Raw genomic sequence first — 18,277 nt, 5'->3', positions numbered from 1 at the left:
GGCTAAGGTTGTTTCAGTAGGTTGTGTAGGCTTCCTGGTGGGGGGGACTAGTGCCTGTGTTCTGGTGGTTGAGGCTCGATCTTGTCTTTCTGGTGGACAGGTCCACGTCTGGTGGTGTGTTTTGGGGTGCCTGTGGCCTTCTTATGTTTTTAGGCAGCCTCTCTGCTAATGGGTGGCATTGTGTTCCTGTCTTGCTAGTTGCTTGGCATAGGGTGACCAGCACTGTAGCTCGCTGGTCGTTGACCGAAGCTGGGTGCTTGTGTTGAGATGGAGATCTCTGGGATATTTTCGCTGCTTGATATTATATGGAGCTGGGAGGTCTCTTGTGGACCCGTGTCCTGAATTTGGCTCTCCCACTTCAGAGGCACAGCACTGACTCCTGGCTGCAGCACCAAGAGCCTTTTATCTACCTGGCTCAGAATAAAAGGGAGAAAAAGTAGAAAGAAAGAATTAGTAGAAGAAAGAAAAAGAGAAAGAAAGGAAGAAGGAAAGAAAGGAAGGAAGGAAGGAAGAAAGAAAGCAAGGAGGGAGGAAGGAAAGAAAACGAAAGAGTGAAAGGAAGAAGGGAGGGAGTGGGGGAGGAAGGAAAGAAAGAAAGGGGCGGAGGGAGGGAGGGAGGAAGGGAAGGTAGGAAAAAAAGAAAGAGAGAAGATAAAGTAAACTAGAATAAAGTATAAAATATAGTAGCATTATTAAAAATAAAAAAGTAATTATTGAAAAAAAAAAACCCAAAAATGGATGGATAGAACCCTAGGACCTATGGTGGAAGCAAAGCTATACAGAGAAAATCTCACACAGAAGCATACCCATACACATTCACAAAAAGAGAACAGGGGGAATAAAATCGAAAATCTTGCTCTCAAAGTCCGCCTCCTCAATTTGGGATAATTCGTTATAAAAAGAGGAAAAGGGGAAAAAATCTGAAATCTTGCTCTCAAAGTCCACCTCCTCAATTTGGGATAATTCGTTGTAAAAAAGAGGAAAAGGGGAAAAAATCTTAAATATTGTCCTCAAAGTCCACCTCCTCAATTTGGGATGCTTCGCTCTGCATTCATGCACTCCACAGACGCAGGGCACTTCAAGCGGACCGTGGAGCTTTAATCCGCTGCCTCCGAGGCTGCACAGAGAGATTTCCCTGTCTCTTCTCTGCTCTCACAGCTCCGAGGTCTCAGCCTTGGACCTGGCCCCGCCTCTGCACGTAGGTCGCCGGAGGGCATCCGTTCTTCGCTCAGACAGGATGGGTTTAAAGGAGCCGCCGATTCGGGGGCTCTGGCTCACTCAGGCTGAGGGGAGGGAGGGGCACGCAGTGCGGGGCGAGCCTGTGGCGGCAGAGGCCAGCGTGACGTTGCACCAGCCCAGAGCGCTCCGTGCGCTTTCCCGGGGAAGCCGTCCCCCAGCACCACTTATTGAAGAGACTGTCTTCCTCCATTGTATATCCTTGCCTCCTTTGTCATAGATCACCTACCTGACCATGAGTGCATGGGTTTATCTCTGGGCTTTCTATCCTGTTCCATTGATTTATATTTCTTTTTTTTTTTTCTGTACGCGGGCCTCTCACTGTTCTGGCCTCTCCCGTTGTGGAGCACAGGCTCCGGACACACAGGCCCAGTGGCCATGGCTCACAGGCCCAGCCGCCCCGCGGCATGTGGAATCCTCCTAGACCGGGTCACGAACGCTTGTCCCCTGCATCGGCAGGCGGACTCTCAACCACTGAGCCACCAGGGAAGCCCCTATATTTCTGTTTTTGTACCAGTACCATATTGTCTAGATTACTGTAGCTTTGTAGTATAGTCTGAGTCAGGGAGTCTGATCCCTCCAGCTCCATTTTTTTCCCTCAAGATTGCTTTGACTATTTGGAATCTTTTGTGTTTCCATAAAAATTTTAAGGTTTTTTGTTCTAGTTCTGTAAAAAATACCACTGGTAATTTGATAGGAATTGCATTGAATATGTAGATTGCTTTGGGTAGTATAGTCATTTTCACAATGTTGATTCTTCCAATCCAAGAACATGGTATATCTCTCCATTTATTGGTATCATCTTTAATTTCTTTTCTCATTGTCTTATAGTTTTCTGAGTACAGGTCTTTTGTCTCCCTAGGTAGGTTTATTCCTAGGTATTTTATTCTTTTTGTTGCAATGGTAAATGGGAGTGTTTCCTTAATTTCTCTTTCAGATTTTTCAACATTAGTGTATAGGAATGCAAGAGATTTCTGTGCATTAATTTTGTATCCTGCTAGTTTACCAAAATCATTGATTAGCTCTAGTAGTTTTCTGGTGGCATCTTTACAATTCTCTATGTATAGTGTCATCTCATCTTTAAACAATGACAGTTTTACTTCTTCTTTTCTGATTTGGATTCCTTTTATTTTTTTTTCTTCTCTGATTGCCGTGGCTAGGACTTCCAAAACTATATTGAATAATAGTGGTGAGAGTGGACATCCTTGTCTTGTTCCTGATCTTAGAGGAAGTACTTTCAGTTTTTCACCATTGAGAATGTTTTTTGCTGTCGGTTTGTTGTATATGACCTTTATTATGTTGAGGTGGTTTCCCTCTTTGCCCATTTTCTGTAGAGTTTTTATCATTAATGGGTGTTGAATTTTGTCAAAAGCTTTTTCTGCATCTAATGAGATGATCATATGTTTTTTATTCAGTTTGTTAATATGGTGTATCACATTGATTGATTTGCATATATTGAAGAATCCTTGCATCCCTGGATAAATCCCACTTGGTCATGGTGTATGATCCTTTTAATGTGTTGTTGGATTCTCTTTGCTAGTATTTTGTTGAGGATTTTTTCATCTATATTCATCAGTGATATTGGTCTGTAATTTTCTATTTTTGTAATATCTTTGTCTGATTTTGGTATCAGGGTGATGGTGGCCTCACAGAATGAGTTTGGGAGTGTTCCTTCCTCTGAAATTTTTTGGAAGAGTTTGAGAAGGATGGGTGTTAGCTCTTCTCTAAATGTTTGATAGAATTCACCTGTGAAGCCATCTGTTCCTGGACTTTGGTTTGTTGGAAGATTTTTAATCACAGTTTCAATTTCATTACTTGTGATTGGTCTGTTCATATTTTGTTTCTTCCTGCTTCAGTCTTGGAAGGTTATACCTTTCTATGAATTTGTCCATTTCTTCCAGGTTGTCCATTTTATTGGCATGGAATTGCTTATAGTAGTCTCTTAGGATGCTTTGTGTTTCTGTGGTGTCTGTCATAACTTCTCCTTTTTCATTTCTAATTTTATTGATTTGAGTCCTCTCCCTCTTTTTCTTGATGAGTCTGGCTAATGGTTTATCAATTTTGTTTATCTTCTCAAAGCACCAGCTTTTAGTTTTATTGATCTTTGCTATTTTTTTTTGTTTCTGTTTCATTTATTTCTGCTCTGATCTTGATGATTTCTTTCGTTCTGCTCACTTTGATTTTTGTTTGTTCTTCTTTCTCTAATTCCTTTAGGTGTAAGGTTAGATTATTTGAAATTTTTCTTGTATTTTGAGGTAGGCTTGTATAGCTATAAACTTCCCTCTTAGTACTGCTTTTGCTGCATCCCATAAGTTTTGTATCATCATGTTTTCATTGTCATTTGTCTCTAGGTATTTTTTGATTTCCTCACTGACTTCTTCAGTGATCTCTTGGTTATTTAGTAACGTATTGTTTAGCCTCCATGTGTTTGTGGTTTTTACGGTTTTTCCCGGTAATTCTTTTCTAATTTCATAGCATTGTGGTCAGGAAAGATGCTTGATATGATTTCAATTTTCTTAAATTTACTGAGGCTTGGTTTGTGACCCAAGATGTGATCTATCCTGGAGAATGTTCCGTGTGCACTTGAGAAGAAAGGGTAATCTGCTGTTTTTGGATGGAATGTCCTATAAATATCAATTAAATCTCTCAGGTCTATTGTGTCATTTAAAGCTTCTGTTCCCTTATTTATTTTCATGTTGGATCATCTGTCCATTGGTGTAAGTGAGGTGTTAAAGTCCCCCACTATTATTGTGTTACTCTCGATTACCTCTTTTAGAGCTGTTAGCAGTTGCCTTATGTATTGAGGTGCTCCTATGTTGGGTGCATGTATGTTTATAATTGTTATATCTTCTTCTTGGATTGATCCCTTGATCATTATGTGGTGTCCTTCGTTGTCTCTTGTAACATTTTTTATTTAAAAGTCTATTTTATCTGATATGAGTATTGCTACTCCAGCTTTCTTTTGATTTCCATTTGCATGGAATATCTTTTTCCATCCCCTTAGTTTCTGTCTGTATGTGTCCCTAGGTCTGAAGTGGGTCTCTTGTACATGGCATATATATGGGTCTTGTTTTTGTATCCATTCAGCAAGCCTGCTTCCTTTGGAGCATTTAATCCATTCACGTTTAAGGTAATTATCAATATGTATGTTCCTATGACCATTTACTTAATTTTGGGGGGTTTGTTTTTGTAGGTCCTTTTCTTCTCTTGTGTTTCCCACTTAGAGAAGTTCCTTTAGCATTTGTTGTAGAGGTGGTTTGGTGGGGCTGAATTCTCTTAGCTTTTGCTTGTCTGTAAAGCTTTTGATTTCTCCTTCAAATCTGAATGAGATCCTTGCTGGGTAGAGTTATCTTGGTTGTAGGTTCTTCCCTTTCATCACTTTAAGTTTATCATGCCACTCCCTTCTGGCTTGTAGAGTTTTTGCCAGGAAATCAGCTGTTAACCTTATGCGAGTTCCCTTGTATGTTATTTGTTGTTTTTCCCTTGCTGCTTTCAATAATTTTTCTTTGTCTTTAATTTTTGCCAATTTGATTACTATGTTTCTCAGCGTGTTTCTCCTTTGGTTTATCCTGCATGGGACTCACTGTGCTTCCTGGACTTGGGTGGCTATTTCCTTTCCCATGTTAGGGAAGTTTTCAACTATAATCTCTTCAAATATTTTCTCAGGTCCTTTCTCTCTCTTCTCCTCTGGGACCCCTATAATGCAAATGTTGGTGCATTTAATGTTGTCCCAGAGGTCTCTTAGGCTGTCTTCATTTCTTTTCATTCTTTTTTCTTTATTCTGTTCCACGACAGTGAATTCCACCATTCTGCCTTCCAGGTCACTGATCTGTTCTTCTGCCTCAGTTATTCTGCTATTGATTCCTTCTAGTGTAGTTTCATTTCAGTTATTGTATTGTTCTTCTCTGTTTGTTCTTTAATTCTTCTAAGTCTTTGTTAAACATTTCTTGCATCTTCTCGATCTTTGCCTCCATTCTTTTTCTGAGGTCCTGGATCATCTTCACTCTCATTTTTCTGAATTCTTTTTCTGGAAGGTTGCCTATCTCCACTTCATTTAGTTGTTTTTCTGGAGTTTTTTCTTGTTCCTTCATCTGGTACATAGCCCTCTGCCCTTTCATCTTGTCTATCTTTCTGTGAATGTGGTTTTTGTTCCACAGGCTGTAGGATTGTAGTTCTTCTTGCTTCTGTTGTCTGCCCTCTGGTCGATGAGGCTATCTAAGAGGCTTGTGTAAGTTTCCTGATGGGAGGGACTGGTGGTGGGCAGAGCTGGGTGTTGCTCTTGTGGGCAGAGCTCAGTTAAACTTTAATCTGCTTGACTGCTGATGGGTGGGGCTGGGTTCCCTCCCTGTTGGTTGTTTGGCCTGAGGCAACCCAACACTGGAGCCTACTTGGGCTCTTTGGTGGGGCTAATGACAGACCCTGGGAGAGCTCACGCCAAGGAGTACTTCCCAGAACTTCTGCTGCCAGTGTCCTTGTCCCCACGGTGAGCCACAGCCACCCCCCGCCTCTGCAGGAGATCCTCCAACAGTAGCAGGTAGGTCTGGTTCAGTCTCCCCTAGGGTCACTGCTCTTTCCCCTGGATCCCAATGCGCACACTACTTTGTGTGTGCCCTCCAAGAGTGGAGTCTCTGTTTCCCCCAGTCCTGTCGAAGTCCTGCAATCAAATCCCACTAGGCTTCAAAGTCTGATTCTCTATGAATTCCTCCTCCTGTTGCCGCACCCCCAGGTTGGGAAGCCTGACATGGGGCTCAGAACCTTCACTCCAGTGGGTGGACTTCTGTGGTATAAGTGTTCTCCAGTCTGTGAGTCACCCACCCAGCAGTTATGGGATTTGATTTTACTGTGATTTGCCCCTCCTTCCATCTCACTGTGGCTTCTTCTTTGTCTTTGGATGTGGGGTATCTTTTTTGGTGAGTTCCAGTGTCTTCCTGTCAATGATTGTCCAGCAGCTAGTTGTGATTCTGATGTTTTCACAAGAGGGAGTGAAAGCACATCCTTATAGTCCACCATCTTGGTTCCTCTTCTGTTTGTTTGTTCTTTCTGTAGCTAGCTCCTTTTTTTTTTTTTAGTCAAATTCAATAAGCCTGTTACAAACTTCAAAGGTGAAGGGATGATCAGATCAAGAGCTTACCTTGTTGAGCTGGAATGTTTCTGGGCTATGAGTTGTAATTTAAAATCCACTAAAATCAAAACTCTTTATAGTACCAGTTTTGATCTTAAGATGTGAGGTGAGCTGTTTCCTCTCTCTGAAATACTTTATACTGACCATGTAGCATAACATGGTTATTGAGAACTATTATAACACCGGTTGTTACCTACAAACTGTGCTTGTGGTGGGAAAATGGAAGTCATTTCAAAAATTGTCTGCATGAAAAATCAGATGAGGAAGGTGCTGAGTGGGTGGGCATGACCCAGCATGACCCAGTTCTTCAGCCATTTCTATGACAGACTTATTCAGCTCGGGGTATTCTGAGCCCAGGTGCTGAGAGTCTTCATTTTGAGCAAGCCGTCTAGCAGACTCACACCCTTCCTGATACTGATACTTGAGAGCCATTAGTCAAACCGATGGCCATTTTTTTCCTTCTGTTGCTGTATTGGCCAGGGTCACAGCAGGGCTGGTTAAGTGGAGCCCAAGTATATCATATGTTACTGACTCACAGGTAATTGGGGATTTTGCATCTGTCAAGTGTAGCAGGTAATAGAAGACAACTTTGGCCACCTTAAGTAGGGAAGAAATTATTGGAAGGATGTGGTGGTGTGAGATATAACTTAAGGATTAGGGTTGAAGAGGGATGAACCAGGGTATCTCTAGGTATATGTGTATCAGGTGCTAACTAATGGTTAGTTAGAGCTGTGTGGAGTTAGCTTCAAACTCCATTATGTTTATTTCTGATCTTGTGCACATTCCTTACCCAGAGGGGAGAGCACTCTCTGGCTGCACCCAACTGAGAAGAAAATTTCTCAATAAGCTGTTATCAAAAGTAAGCCTGAACGGATGTCTAATCTATCAGATTCTGATGTTATCAACTTAAGACACATATGATGACTCAAAGAAACTACTAAGAGTTGAATTGCATTCTAAGATTAATTAAAAACTTTCTTCATCTTCAGCCTGAATATGCCAATGTTTGCTTTTGGTACATTCCACCGAGTCTCAGAGAGATGGAGGAAGGACCTGAATTCTGGGCAAAACTTCATTTGGTGAGTGATAAGGATATTGCATTTTTTCCTTTGGATGAAATAGATTCAATGCCCATTGTCTATTGATCCTATAAATAATTTGATACTTGCAAGAACTTCTTGAGGATCTAGAGAGGTTGTTCTTAGTATATTAAAAGTTAATGACATGCCAAACAGTTGTGAGCATTTGTTAAAACAAATCAACATACTTGACACACACGTATTCAAAATAATTGTGCTGTTTGCAAGAGAGTAATAGAATTTATCAGAAGTTCTAATTCACAGTGCACTTCAGAGCACGTGATCTGGTAATGGTTAATGTCCTATGATGAATGGCTTCTTCCTTCAACTCTGCTGGTGCATGTCTGTGACTGCTTGCATCACTTCACTAGCAGTTAATGTTAAAGTCTAAATCTGGTACCCTTTGTGAGTGTGAGACTTTCTGTTCTTTCCACCAAGGGGCTTATGTGATAAAAAAGAAAAGAAATGTCAGCAATGAATTTCAGCTGATCATTGAACTAAATGTGACTTGCAAACCCCTCCTTACCCTCAGTGTGGAAATCAATGATAGTTTTAACAGCTTTGATAGGTGATAGCCCTTCTCCTTGCCCTCTAGAAGAAAAGGAAAAACTTGCCAGTCATGCAAGCGACAGACATTTAGCACTCACTGTGCCGGTCACTGGAGATACAAACATCAAAGATACTTGGTCCGTGGCCTGGGAAGCTTGTATTCTAGGAGACAAATGAGTAAAGAGATCATCACCAGGTAACTAGTAGGTGCCTAGATGAAGAGAAACCCTGTAAAGGCAGAGAGAAAGGATATCTACCCCAAAGTGTGACACTAGATTGGAGTCTTGGACAATAAGTAGGTGTGAGTCGGTGTCAACTGTGAAGAAGTGGGTTCCAGGAAGAATCACAACAGCATGGCCCAGAGGCTAAGAGGGGAGGGTGTGATCAAAGACCACAGTGGGGCAGGGGGCAGTGCTAGGAGTAGGACAAGAACAGCAGGCACGGGAACGCATGGAAGCCTCATCTCCCATGACAAGGTGCTTGGAATTTGTGCCTAGTTAGGTGGAGGTGGGAAGACCATGGCCTTTAAGTCATAGCCACCTGGATCCTCACCTGCAGCATCTTCTTTAGCCTCAGGCCACTTTCTGTTTCTTCGTGGCTCATTTAGCCTCCTGCAAGGTAGCACAATACATACTCAATATATAAATATCTTACCTCTTGTTAAACCTGAGGTCAGGCAGCAGAGATGGGGAGAGATGGACAGAGTTACCTGTGCCTTTGCCTAGACAAGCCCTCCATGGCCATTTCAGGCAGTTAGCCTGGTCCTTGGATCTGGTTTGTCTTTTTGTCACACAATGTAAATGAGAAAGTGCTAAAGAATACATTTCAGATGGTAAGTGACTCAAAAAGAAACAATGTGAGAATTTAATGGTGATGTTTCCAGGGACATTTTGCACTTTGATGGAATGCATCAGGCATTGTTTGGTGATGTTGAGAAGGATATGGCTGCCATCCTTCTCACTTTCTGATTGTTAAGAAAAGCAACCGAGAAGGTGATATTTGTGTTTTATGGGCTCAATACTGTTGCATGGACACGGATCAGGATAAGTAAATAGTCTCTTTATGTTTGGAGATACTATGGACTCACTTTTCCATTGTTTAAAGAAATATTTACACTATCTAGTCTCAGAAAATTTGAAATTGAGGATGGGTATATAAGCTAAAATCAGATAAATCAGCATATAATACACTTTTAATCTTAACTGGAGATCAAATATGAATCAAGACAGTCTCTCCTCTCCCCAGTATTCTCCAGCATCGGTTCTCTCATGATTGACATACATGACTCTCCATCCCTTCTTTTTGGAAACACTTTTCTGCCATTTAGAACCATGGGGCCCTTGCCCAGTCTAATATCATATTATTTTAATTGTTCTGGTTGCTTCTGATTCCTAAACATGTATGCTGCAGATGAATCATCATTGGTTCTGTCTTAGTTTCCTTTTATCCTCTCTCTTGGCATGGGTGTGTGTGCGTGAATTTGGCAAGGAAGGGAGGCATATATATCTGTTGTTGATCTATGTAGTTTCATGCTTCCTGTCGTATGAGAATGCAAGTATATGATTTATAACCTGGAGTGTACTTAAAGCACACTTGAAATTTGTTTCAGGATTTATCTTGGAAGGAGAATCACAAACAAATAAATAAACCGAATAAGGCTTCGCCCCTCCAATTCAGACTCATGTCAGGCGGAGCTGTCAGATTTCAGAATCAGTGGTGTGATAAGTCTTCCCTTTGGCAGCAGGAGGGGAGCAGTATTATTTCATAAAGAACCTGGAGTTTGGGTGTCTGTGTGTGTGTGTGTGTGTGTGCACGTGCATGCGTGTGTGCATGCGTGCACACACATGAGACTGTTTTTGAGAACACAGTCACTCTGCTGTCTACTGATGCTGTGACAGCCCCTCTCTGACACTGTGTTCAACCACCGCATTCCAGCAACTCTTTTTAAAATGTCCTCCATGAAAGTTCTTCTTTTTGTTTTTTTCAGGCGTTGAGGCATTCTAGGTCTTCATTAGTTTTCTGCCCAGATTGTACTCGCTTCTTTTCTGGTCTCTGCCTCCTGTTTATTTTCCTTCCTCTCCGCACAGTCATACCTGCAGCCCTGTTTTATCTTGTCATTTTCCTGCTGGAAGCTTCCGAATGCTTTACACTCTTTACACTCACAACTTTCAACCCGATCGACCAATGACCACTGTTTCTAATAACTGCTGTTAAATGTTCTCTTTATTCTCCTAAGATGAAACCAATAGAAAATAGGACCTACCTACACGGAATTTTGTAAAAGGCAATAGAAGGCCTTACATGTCATATGAAGGAAAAATAATCTTCATAATAAAGATATGTATTTCATTACATAAACGTTTGGCATGACATATTAGAAGACACAAGGAAATGATAAGATGCTCACACATCCTCTTAGAATCACTATGAATGTGAGCCATCTTCAAACTCAGACTCTTAGAAGTAGGTGATGTTGCTGATGCCAATAATAGGAATGGGGTGATGTTAGTGACATAATTTTCAAAAAAGGTGCACAATTCTTGGTAAAGCATTGAAGAAAACATTTTCCCCTTGATTTACATGGTAGTAGAAAACTTAATGTTTATTTAAAATGGGCACAGAATAGTTTGCATTTGCATGTAAACCAGAGTTAAGTTCTGGGCTTGGATAATTGTAATCAGGCTCCTGGCCTCCTGCATTTCCAGCAGGACATTTCAAAGTTGTACAGGACATGGGGCAGCTCTTCCTGGCTCAGGATTGCTCTCCACGGTGCAAGGCAGCTGGCATCCCTGTTCCCCACCTTCTAAACACAAGGAGCAACCCCCAAACATCATGAAAACCAAAAACATCTGCCCAAATTTTGAAGATATTCCCTGGAGGTGTAATACCATTTCCTTGAGAATGACTGGTCCACAGTATAAAATCTAGTTCATTCTGCTTGGCATCCAAAGGCCTCCATGTCTGTTCCTCAGACATTAAAAAAGCAAGAAAATTTTACAAACTTAAATATTCAACTATAGGGAATTGATTAAAATGTGGTACATAATTTATATGCAAATTTGTAGTGTATAGACAATTAAAATTTTCTTCCAAAATAACATATTCATAATTTATTATTAATTGAAAAAATAAGTTATGGAACAGTCACTATATTGTATATACATAGAGATTTATATACATATGCAATATTGTATATGTGGTTAGATAAGGGGCACCAAACTATTTTAGAAATAGAGTTACAGATGATTTTTCCTTTCTTTTGTATCCCTCTGCAATTTCTTAATTTTCTACAATTAATATATATTGCTTTTGTGAAAATAATAATAACAGCAGCAACAATAATAATAATAATAAACCAAAGTATAGAATAATTGACCCAACGAAGCCTTAGAGTTGCTTGAGTGTTTATACAGGCAAAGGTTACCCAGGTTTTGACCGCAATCTCCTAATAGTTAAAAAAAAATTTTTTAATTGAGTATTTACCCCAATATGTGTTTATTGTTTTAAATTATCTACATGTATTCATTTTTAAATATAGTATGTACATTTAAAAAATGCACAAAATAAGTTTTTTTAAGGATGGATTTAAAATATTTAATTATTCAGAGATGCTCTAATCTTTTCTTCTTATACCAAAGGGATTGTCTTGTTTGGAGACCATGATTATACCATAGTCAAATCAATTAGTTTGCAAACTATTTTCTCTCATGACTTGCTCCTAGACATAGTATATAATTTGTCTTCCCTTCCTACTTCTCTTTTTCTCTCTCCTTATCTCCTTACTGAAACACCTACACTATCTGCACTGATTTCAAGTTCAGAGACGTTGCCCCTGGGGTCCACACTGAGAGCTTCATCAGGCTTCCCAGGGCTTCTTGAAAACTGCCTGCTCTGTGGTCAAGGTAGACTTCACTCGCTAAGGTGACTGCCCCAAATAAGATTATGTATGTTTGTTTCTTCTCACTTGGTGATCAGATATGGAGGGCAAGGGAGTCGGGGAGAGAGGGCAAAGATAAAGCTGAAAGCATAAGACCCAGATAATGTAATTGAAAATTTCATCAGTTTGTTTTATTTCATCATTACTCAATGTTCTGATGCAGAAGATTTCCTCTTTTGTCGACATTTCATAAACAGTCATGCATTCCACCAACATAATTTACATTCTTAAAAGTAATTACCAAGGTGTCTTTTTGTACCTAAGCATGGTCATTTCAACTATTTTTTCATTCACTGACCTGCAGATTTGTGACTAATGTTAGACATTTATAATAGGCTCATTTCTCCTCGACAGTAGGCAAAGAATAAATCTTTTAGAAACTACTAAATGGGTTTGTTGTATTGCTTATTTGGTGATATAACTTGATATAGTATTCCAGATATCTTTGGAGAGAATCTAGTGCTCTCCCTGGCGGGTTTCTGATGAACAGCACTTGGAGATGAGACAGCGTAGACTGGGTAGGGTTGTGTGCTTTCAAGGATGCCCACTTTCTGGGTTTGGATCAGGGAGGGCCTCAGTGCCCCTGGCTGTGCTTCGCTTGTTTCCGCTGTGTGTGTGTATGTGTGTGTGCATATGTGTTCACATGAGTGCATATGAGTCCATACACATTTTGAGGTCTTCTGTGTATTTTGAGGACTTTGATTCTGATTTTCTTTCCCTCATCATCTGTGACATTTGCTTATCAAGCACTCGTTTTTGGATTGTGAAAAAAAAACCCGTTTCTTTAAAGGTGTGACAGTGTTTTGTTTTGTTTTTTAATTTTCAAAGATGAGTTTCTTTTTTAATCCTGTAATATAGAAATTATAACATCTTCAAAAATCCTGTTTGCTAGTGGATATCCCTCATTTTAAAGCTCTACTTTGGGCTTCCCTGGTGGCGCAGTGGTTGAGAGTCCGCCTGCCGATGCAGGGGACACGGGTTCGTGCCCCGGTCCGGGAAGATCCCGCATGCCACAGAGTGGCTGGGCCCGTGAGCCATGGCCGCTGAGCCTGCGCGTCCGGAGCCTGTGCTCCACAACAGGAGAGGCCACAACAGTGAGAGGCCCGCATACCACAAAAAAAAAAAAAAAAAAAAAAAGCTCTACTTTAAAAAAATTATATTTAAGGAGAATGTAATATAGAAGTATCTTAAAATAAAATATTTCTGAGTATGACTTGAGACTCTCTCCTTCTGATGATGGCTGGGATGTCGATTTTGAAAATGCTTAATGTACTAAATACTTAATGTACTATTTCTTGCACATACTATATTCTCTTTCCCCAAATTATTAAGACCTGAGATAAAACGCTGTTCTTTTAACTATTCTCTGAGGGAGAGATGTTATTTTCTACAATCTGTCAGATATTCTACTAGCTGTGATCAGTTTCTTCTGAGTCATTAAGGGTCAAGGAGCTACTTAAGTAAGTCCTGTGTGTATGGCCTTCTTCAGAAATCAGCTGGGGAAGCTGGGTGTTCCTTCTGTTGAAGGACATGGGATACTCTGTCTTATAGCTTTTATGCTCATCTCTCTTCCCCAGTTATTTACTCCTGGCCTTTCTAAATAGCTCTACTCCATTGGATCAATAAAATTTCAAGCCGTAAAAGATTCCAACAGCATCCTTGTTGGATATGTGTGTACCATGGGGAAGTTCACATGAGTTGACCTTTGTATTCAACAACACCTTTCAACACGTAGAAGACATTTGCCAAATTGGTGGTGTTAATTTATTTATTTCATATGTTGCTTTTTAGTCTTTTAAACATTATTTTCAGACACATAGAGAGGAATTTCCATGGATAGTTCCTTGAATCCCCAGGAAAGCCAGACAAGTCCAGATGTCCTCAACAAAGAATTATTTTTTCTTTCCTTTATTTTTCTCCCCTAAGTTTATTGACTGTGCAAGAAGTTCTAAACTTGGAATGATCTATTGAAGGTTAAAATTGAGCAAAATGAAGCTGGGTGTCTCTGCAGGCTGGGGCTGAACTGTCCTGGACCTGAGGTCAGGACAGGACTGGGTCTGAGAGGAATGTCCATGGGTGTGGCCTCCTGTAGCTCAGTCACACCAGTGCACACTCCATGGGGCACTCAAGATAGCAGTAATGGGAAATGAGGCCAAAGAACATAGCTAAAGCTGCATTTCACCAGTATCTTTTTGTGCCTTGGGTTTACTCTTTAGCACACAAGCAACGAGTCTACTTGATGCCAGGAGTATGGCTGGCCTTGTCTGTAACATTTGCATATGAACCAAGTTAATCACTTAAGTACAACAGTTTCTTCAGTCTCTGCTCAAATCTTCAGGCCCATCTGAAATAATTCTGAATTTCCAGATCTATCAGAGTGCGAATTGAAGAAATGCAGAAGCTTAATTAGTTTCATGGAACACTTACCACTGTACCCTGAGTATGATTTTATTTAGTTCACTCAGTCAGGAGTTACAGACTCAAAACCTATAGAAGCTAGGCCAGTAGCATACATGAGGGAAGTAGATGGGGCATAACACAATAGGGAATGGTGGGGACTGTGGACAACTGGAAAGCAGTGGCCCCAGCTAAAGGGGGCAGCCTCTACTCAGCTCCTAATGATGGCTGCCATGTGGAAATGCAGGTCTGGGTTGCCAGGTCTTCTTATTTTTAAAGAGATGGTAGATTTATAGAAACTTATGTAAACCGTCCGTTGCTTTTAATGTTTTAAATGTTGGCAAGTGAAAAATTACTAAGGTTGGTGGGCTCTGGCCTTCAGGCTTTTAGTTTGCAACTCTTACCTAAATCCATTAGTGCCCTATCACCTGTTTCTCTTTATGTGTCACCCGAAGCTCCTTGAGGTGAGGGTGTGCCCCGTCTTTGTCTTTGTTCCCCCAGGGCAGCTAATCTGATGGCCAGTCCCAGCCCGCCATCAACTTTGAGAGATGTCCGAGTTCTGTGTCATCTACCAGAAAAAGAAAACTCACTGTTGCATGCTGTCAGACTTGTAAATGGGGCTTTAAGAACTGTGGTCTTGTGGTCAATGTGGCAATACAATTAGGATATACGGGTGTTTGCTGTTCTTTTGATGTTCTTGTGTTTTCTCCTTTCCCTGTCCTGAGCACTGGACCTGGCCTCTGGGCTCCAGTCTTCTCTTGAGGCTTCTCAAGACAGACGACGTCTGTCTTCCTAGATTTTCTGAAAGCCTCAGCTGGCCAGAGATGAAACCCATAGAGGAAGGCAAGGAGTCTGGAGGTGGAGAGGCAGGCACAGAAGAGAGGAGCAGAAAGGGGTGTGCTGGAGACAAGAGCTCTAAAGATAAGGATGAATCCCAGCTTCCCTTCTCTGAGTGCCCTAAGGAGGTGTGTGCGTGTGTGTGTGTGTGTGTGTGTGTGTGTGTGTGTGTGTTCCAGGTGATGGAATGTCTGCCCATTCCTAACAAGTCACAGCCTATCAAGGGATCATGTTGGTTCAGACCATAAGCATTTCACATATTGCACCAATGACCTAAATGTTAGCCCTGGCTGAGACCCCCAAGAACCTCTGGAGGACCCAATGAGGCTGTGGGAGCCATAATAATGACTGAAATTGACTTTTAACCTGACCTAGTAGGATAGCAGCTTGAGGCTGGATTTAATTTTATTTAAAGGATATAAAGCACTGTGACATTTCTTGCACACCTGAGCGAAATTCATATCCATTAGGGAATTGCTCTGGACTTGATGCAATATTTATTGTTGCAAAACAAAGAATGGATCCTGTGCTGAAAGAAAAAATATATATATATTTTTTGCATGTTGTCTTTGAAGTCCCTTTGCCAGTACCAAACCTGCCCCCTGGTGGCACTTTTGCTCATTTTTCCTTTCCTTGCTGGGAAGTGACACTAAATGCTGACTGAATAAATGCGGTTATAAAATGTTACAGAATTACAGCATCACTGGGGTCAGGGCTTCTGGATTCTGCCAAACCAAGAGCAGCTCACCTGAGTGAGAAATTCTCAAAGGATAAAATTGACCTGTGTGTCTTCACTTCAAACATGTTTCCTGTTGCTCTTTCTTCGTCTTCACTCCTCGTTTCCACAGCAAACTCTTCTGTGCTTACCTTTGCGTCTGCTGTCTGGACTTCATCCCACCTGCAATCTTACCACACACTTCCCTATCCTTCTCTGCCCTCCCACCCTCTTTTCTCCTTACTTCTCTCTCTCACTCCTTCTCACATTTTCCTTCTTCTTTTTTCTCTAATATATTGCTCCCCTCCAATGATAAGCACATCCAGGCTCTGACAGCCTTAAAGGAAATAATTTTATGATTTTTCTCTTAATACTGTTGCCCCCTCAAGATACATCCCTGTCTCTTTCTCCATCCCTTTGGACTAAACTTATGAAAATAATAGCTTAAAGTGTCTCACCCTGAATAATAGTCTGTGTCATAGTTTATAAAACCATTCCCATAATTTGGGGTGTTCAGGTTGTTTCCAACATTTCCCCTTTGTGAGCGGTAACGAATGACCATCTCCATTCCCAATCCACTTTTGCTTTTATTATTTCCAGAAGATAAAGTGCTCGGTATGTAATTGCTGATTATAGAAATCATTGTGGTTTGGAGCCTGAACTCTGGCTGTGTGCTGGGATACTGATTTTCAAGAAGGTTGCATTCCACCAGTAAGCAACCAGTACACAGCCTTCCCTCTAACTGCGGCAACACTGGGTGTTGCCTGCTTGGGGGGAAATGTTATTTAGAAAGGGGAAAAATACTATCTTCAGTTTGTCTTGCTTTTATTGTATTCATTGCTGGTGGTTTGAACCATTTTCTATTTCTTTCTTTACTGATGGTGCTTTTCTGTGTATCCATTGTTTTTTCTTATCTTACATGTTTGTATTTTGAGGTCTGATGGTTTCCTTATAAATTTGAATGAGGATATATATAGTTTGAGTTTTAAAGCCCTTTTTGCCAGATGGAATGCAAATAATGCCCTTAGTATAATGTCCTTTTTATTTTAGTCTTGCTGTTTTTTCATTGTACAGAACTTTTAAATTTTTTATGTATTCAGATCTGTCAGTCCTTTCCTTCATGATTTATTCCACTGCTTCAAAGCTGAAGTTATTGTTCTTTCACAAATCTGATAAATATTCTATTCCATCTCCTGCTGGTTTTTCTGTCATTCATTTTTTTTTATTTAACTCAATTCATGTGGAGGCTATTTTTGTGTACAGTGTAAAATATGTATCTAACCTGATCAGTTCCCCCAAATTACTATCCAGTTATTCCAATTTGATTTATTTAATAATTCTTCCTAACACTTTTTATTATGGGAAGCTTGTGTTATCATGTGTTACACTTTTTAAAACACTTTAGTCTATTTCTAGATTTTCCAATCTGTTCTGTTGATCTGTGTTTCTGTTTTTGTGTCAGGAACAAAAGGTTTTAAATGGTGTTGCTTTATAATGAGTTCTCAAGGCTGCTAAAATATTACCCTTCTGGTTCTTTTTCAAAAGAGCATTCTTTAACATTACATTTAAAATTTTTTGTACGGCTCGTAGAACTTTTAGTTAAAGACATCTTGTTAGGATTTTTATCGGAGTTTAAAATCATTGAATCTGGAGTTAAATAAATAATACCTTTGCTGCCGCTGGCTGTGTAACCATGGGCAAGTTACTTAAAGTCCCTTTACCTCCTCTTTTTCCTCAATAGCGTGGGGATAATAAAAAGTACCTATCTTAAAGGGTTTTGATAGGGTTGAATGGCATAATCCAGGTACAGTGTCTGGCACAGAGTAAGTGTTCATTAAATATTATCTTGCATTATTGTTAATCCTAGTTCCTCATTTTTGAAGGACTGTATGAGCCTTAAATGTCTTCTTCATGCCTTTTTGCTTATCCCCCTTCAAATTACCTTAAATACTATTACAACAGTAAACTTTCTAAAATACAACCCTGATCATGTCACTCCTTATGTTTCCCTTTGTCCCAAAGGAAAGAGTCCGCAAACATTCAGGGACTGCGGAGATATGATTTAACTCAGCCTCCGTGCCCTGTCTCCTGCTAACCCTCTTCATGTACAGTTTTCTCCTGGAGGCCCCAGAGATACGTATTTGTTTCCTCCTCTGAAGTATTATGACTCTGACCTAGTCTTCTTGAAGCCTCTTATAGCTTTCAACCTAATATAGTATAGGGAACCTGGGGGTCTGAGTCAACCTTCAATTAGGCTGGCAACACCTCAACTTGCCCAGAAGGCATTTCCTGACACTTGAGTATGAATACCCTTTCCATATACTCCTGTGACATCTTTGCTACCCTGTCTTGGCTGTTACCGTAAGATAGCAGCATTTGGGGTGGGGAATGGAAAAGATGGTGGC

At 40.5% G+C, this 18,277-nt stretch overlaps 1 protein-coding gene across 1 annotated transcript in view; it reads left to right on the top strand.

Moving 5' to 3' along the window:
• Positions 1 to 18,277, top strand: part of GADL1 (glutamate decarboxylase like 1) — a 172,227-nt gene that overhangs the window by 86,216 nt on the left and 67,734 nt on the right. Inside the window, exon 14 of the mRNA XM_060109971.1 lies at positions 7,348 to 7,437. Within this exon, the coding sequence (XP_059965954.1) occupies positions 7,348 to 7,437 (90 nt within the window). The remainder of the gene's footprint in view (positions 1 to 7,347; positions 7,438 to 18,277) is intronic.

This window comes from Mesoplodon densirostris, chromosome 10 (genome assembly GCF_025265405.1).
Source record: "Mesoplodon densirostris isolate mMesDen1 chromosome 10, mMesDen1 primary haplotype, whole genome shotgun sequence".
In the NCBI taxonomy this organism is placed as follows: Eukaryota; Metazoa; Chordata; class Mammalia; order Artiodactyla; family Ziphiidae; genus Mesoplodon; species Mesoplodon densirostris.
Note: the sequence above shows the minus strand (reverse complement) of the source record. Positions and strands in the feature narration are given on the sequence as shown.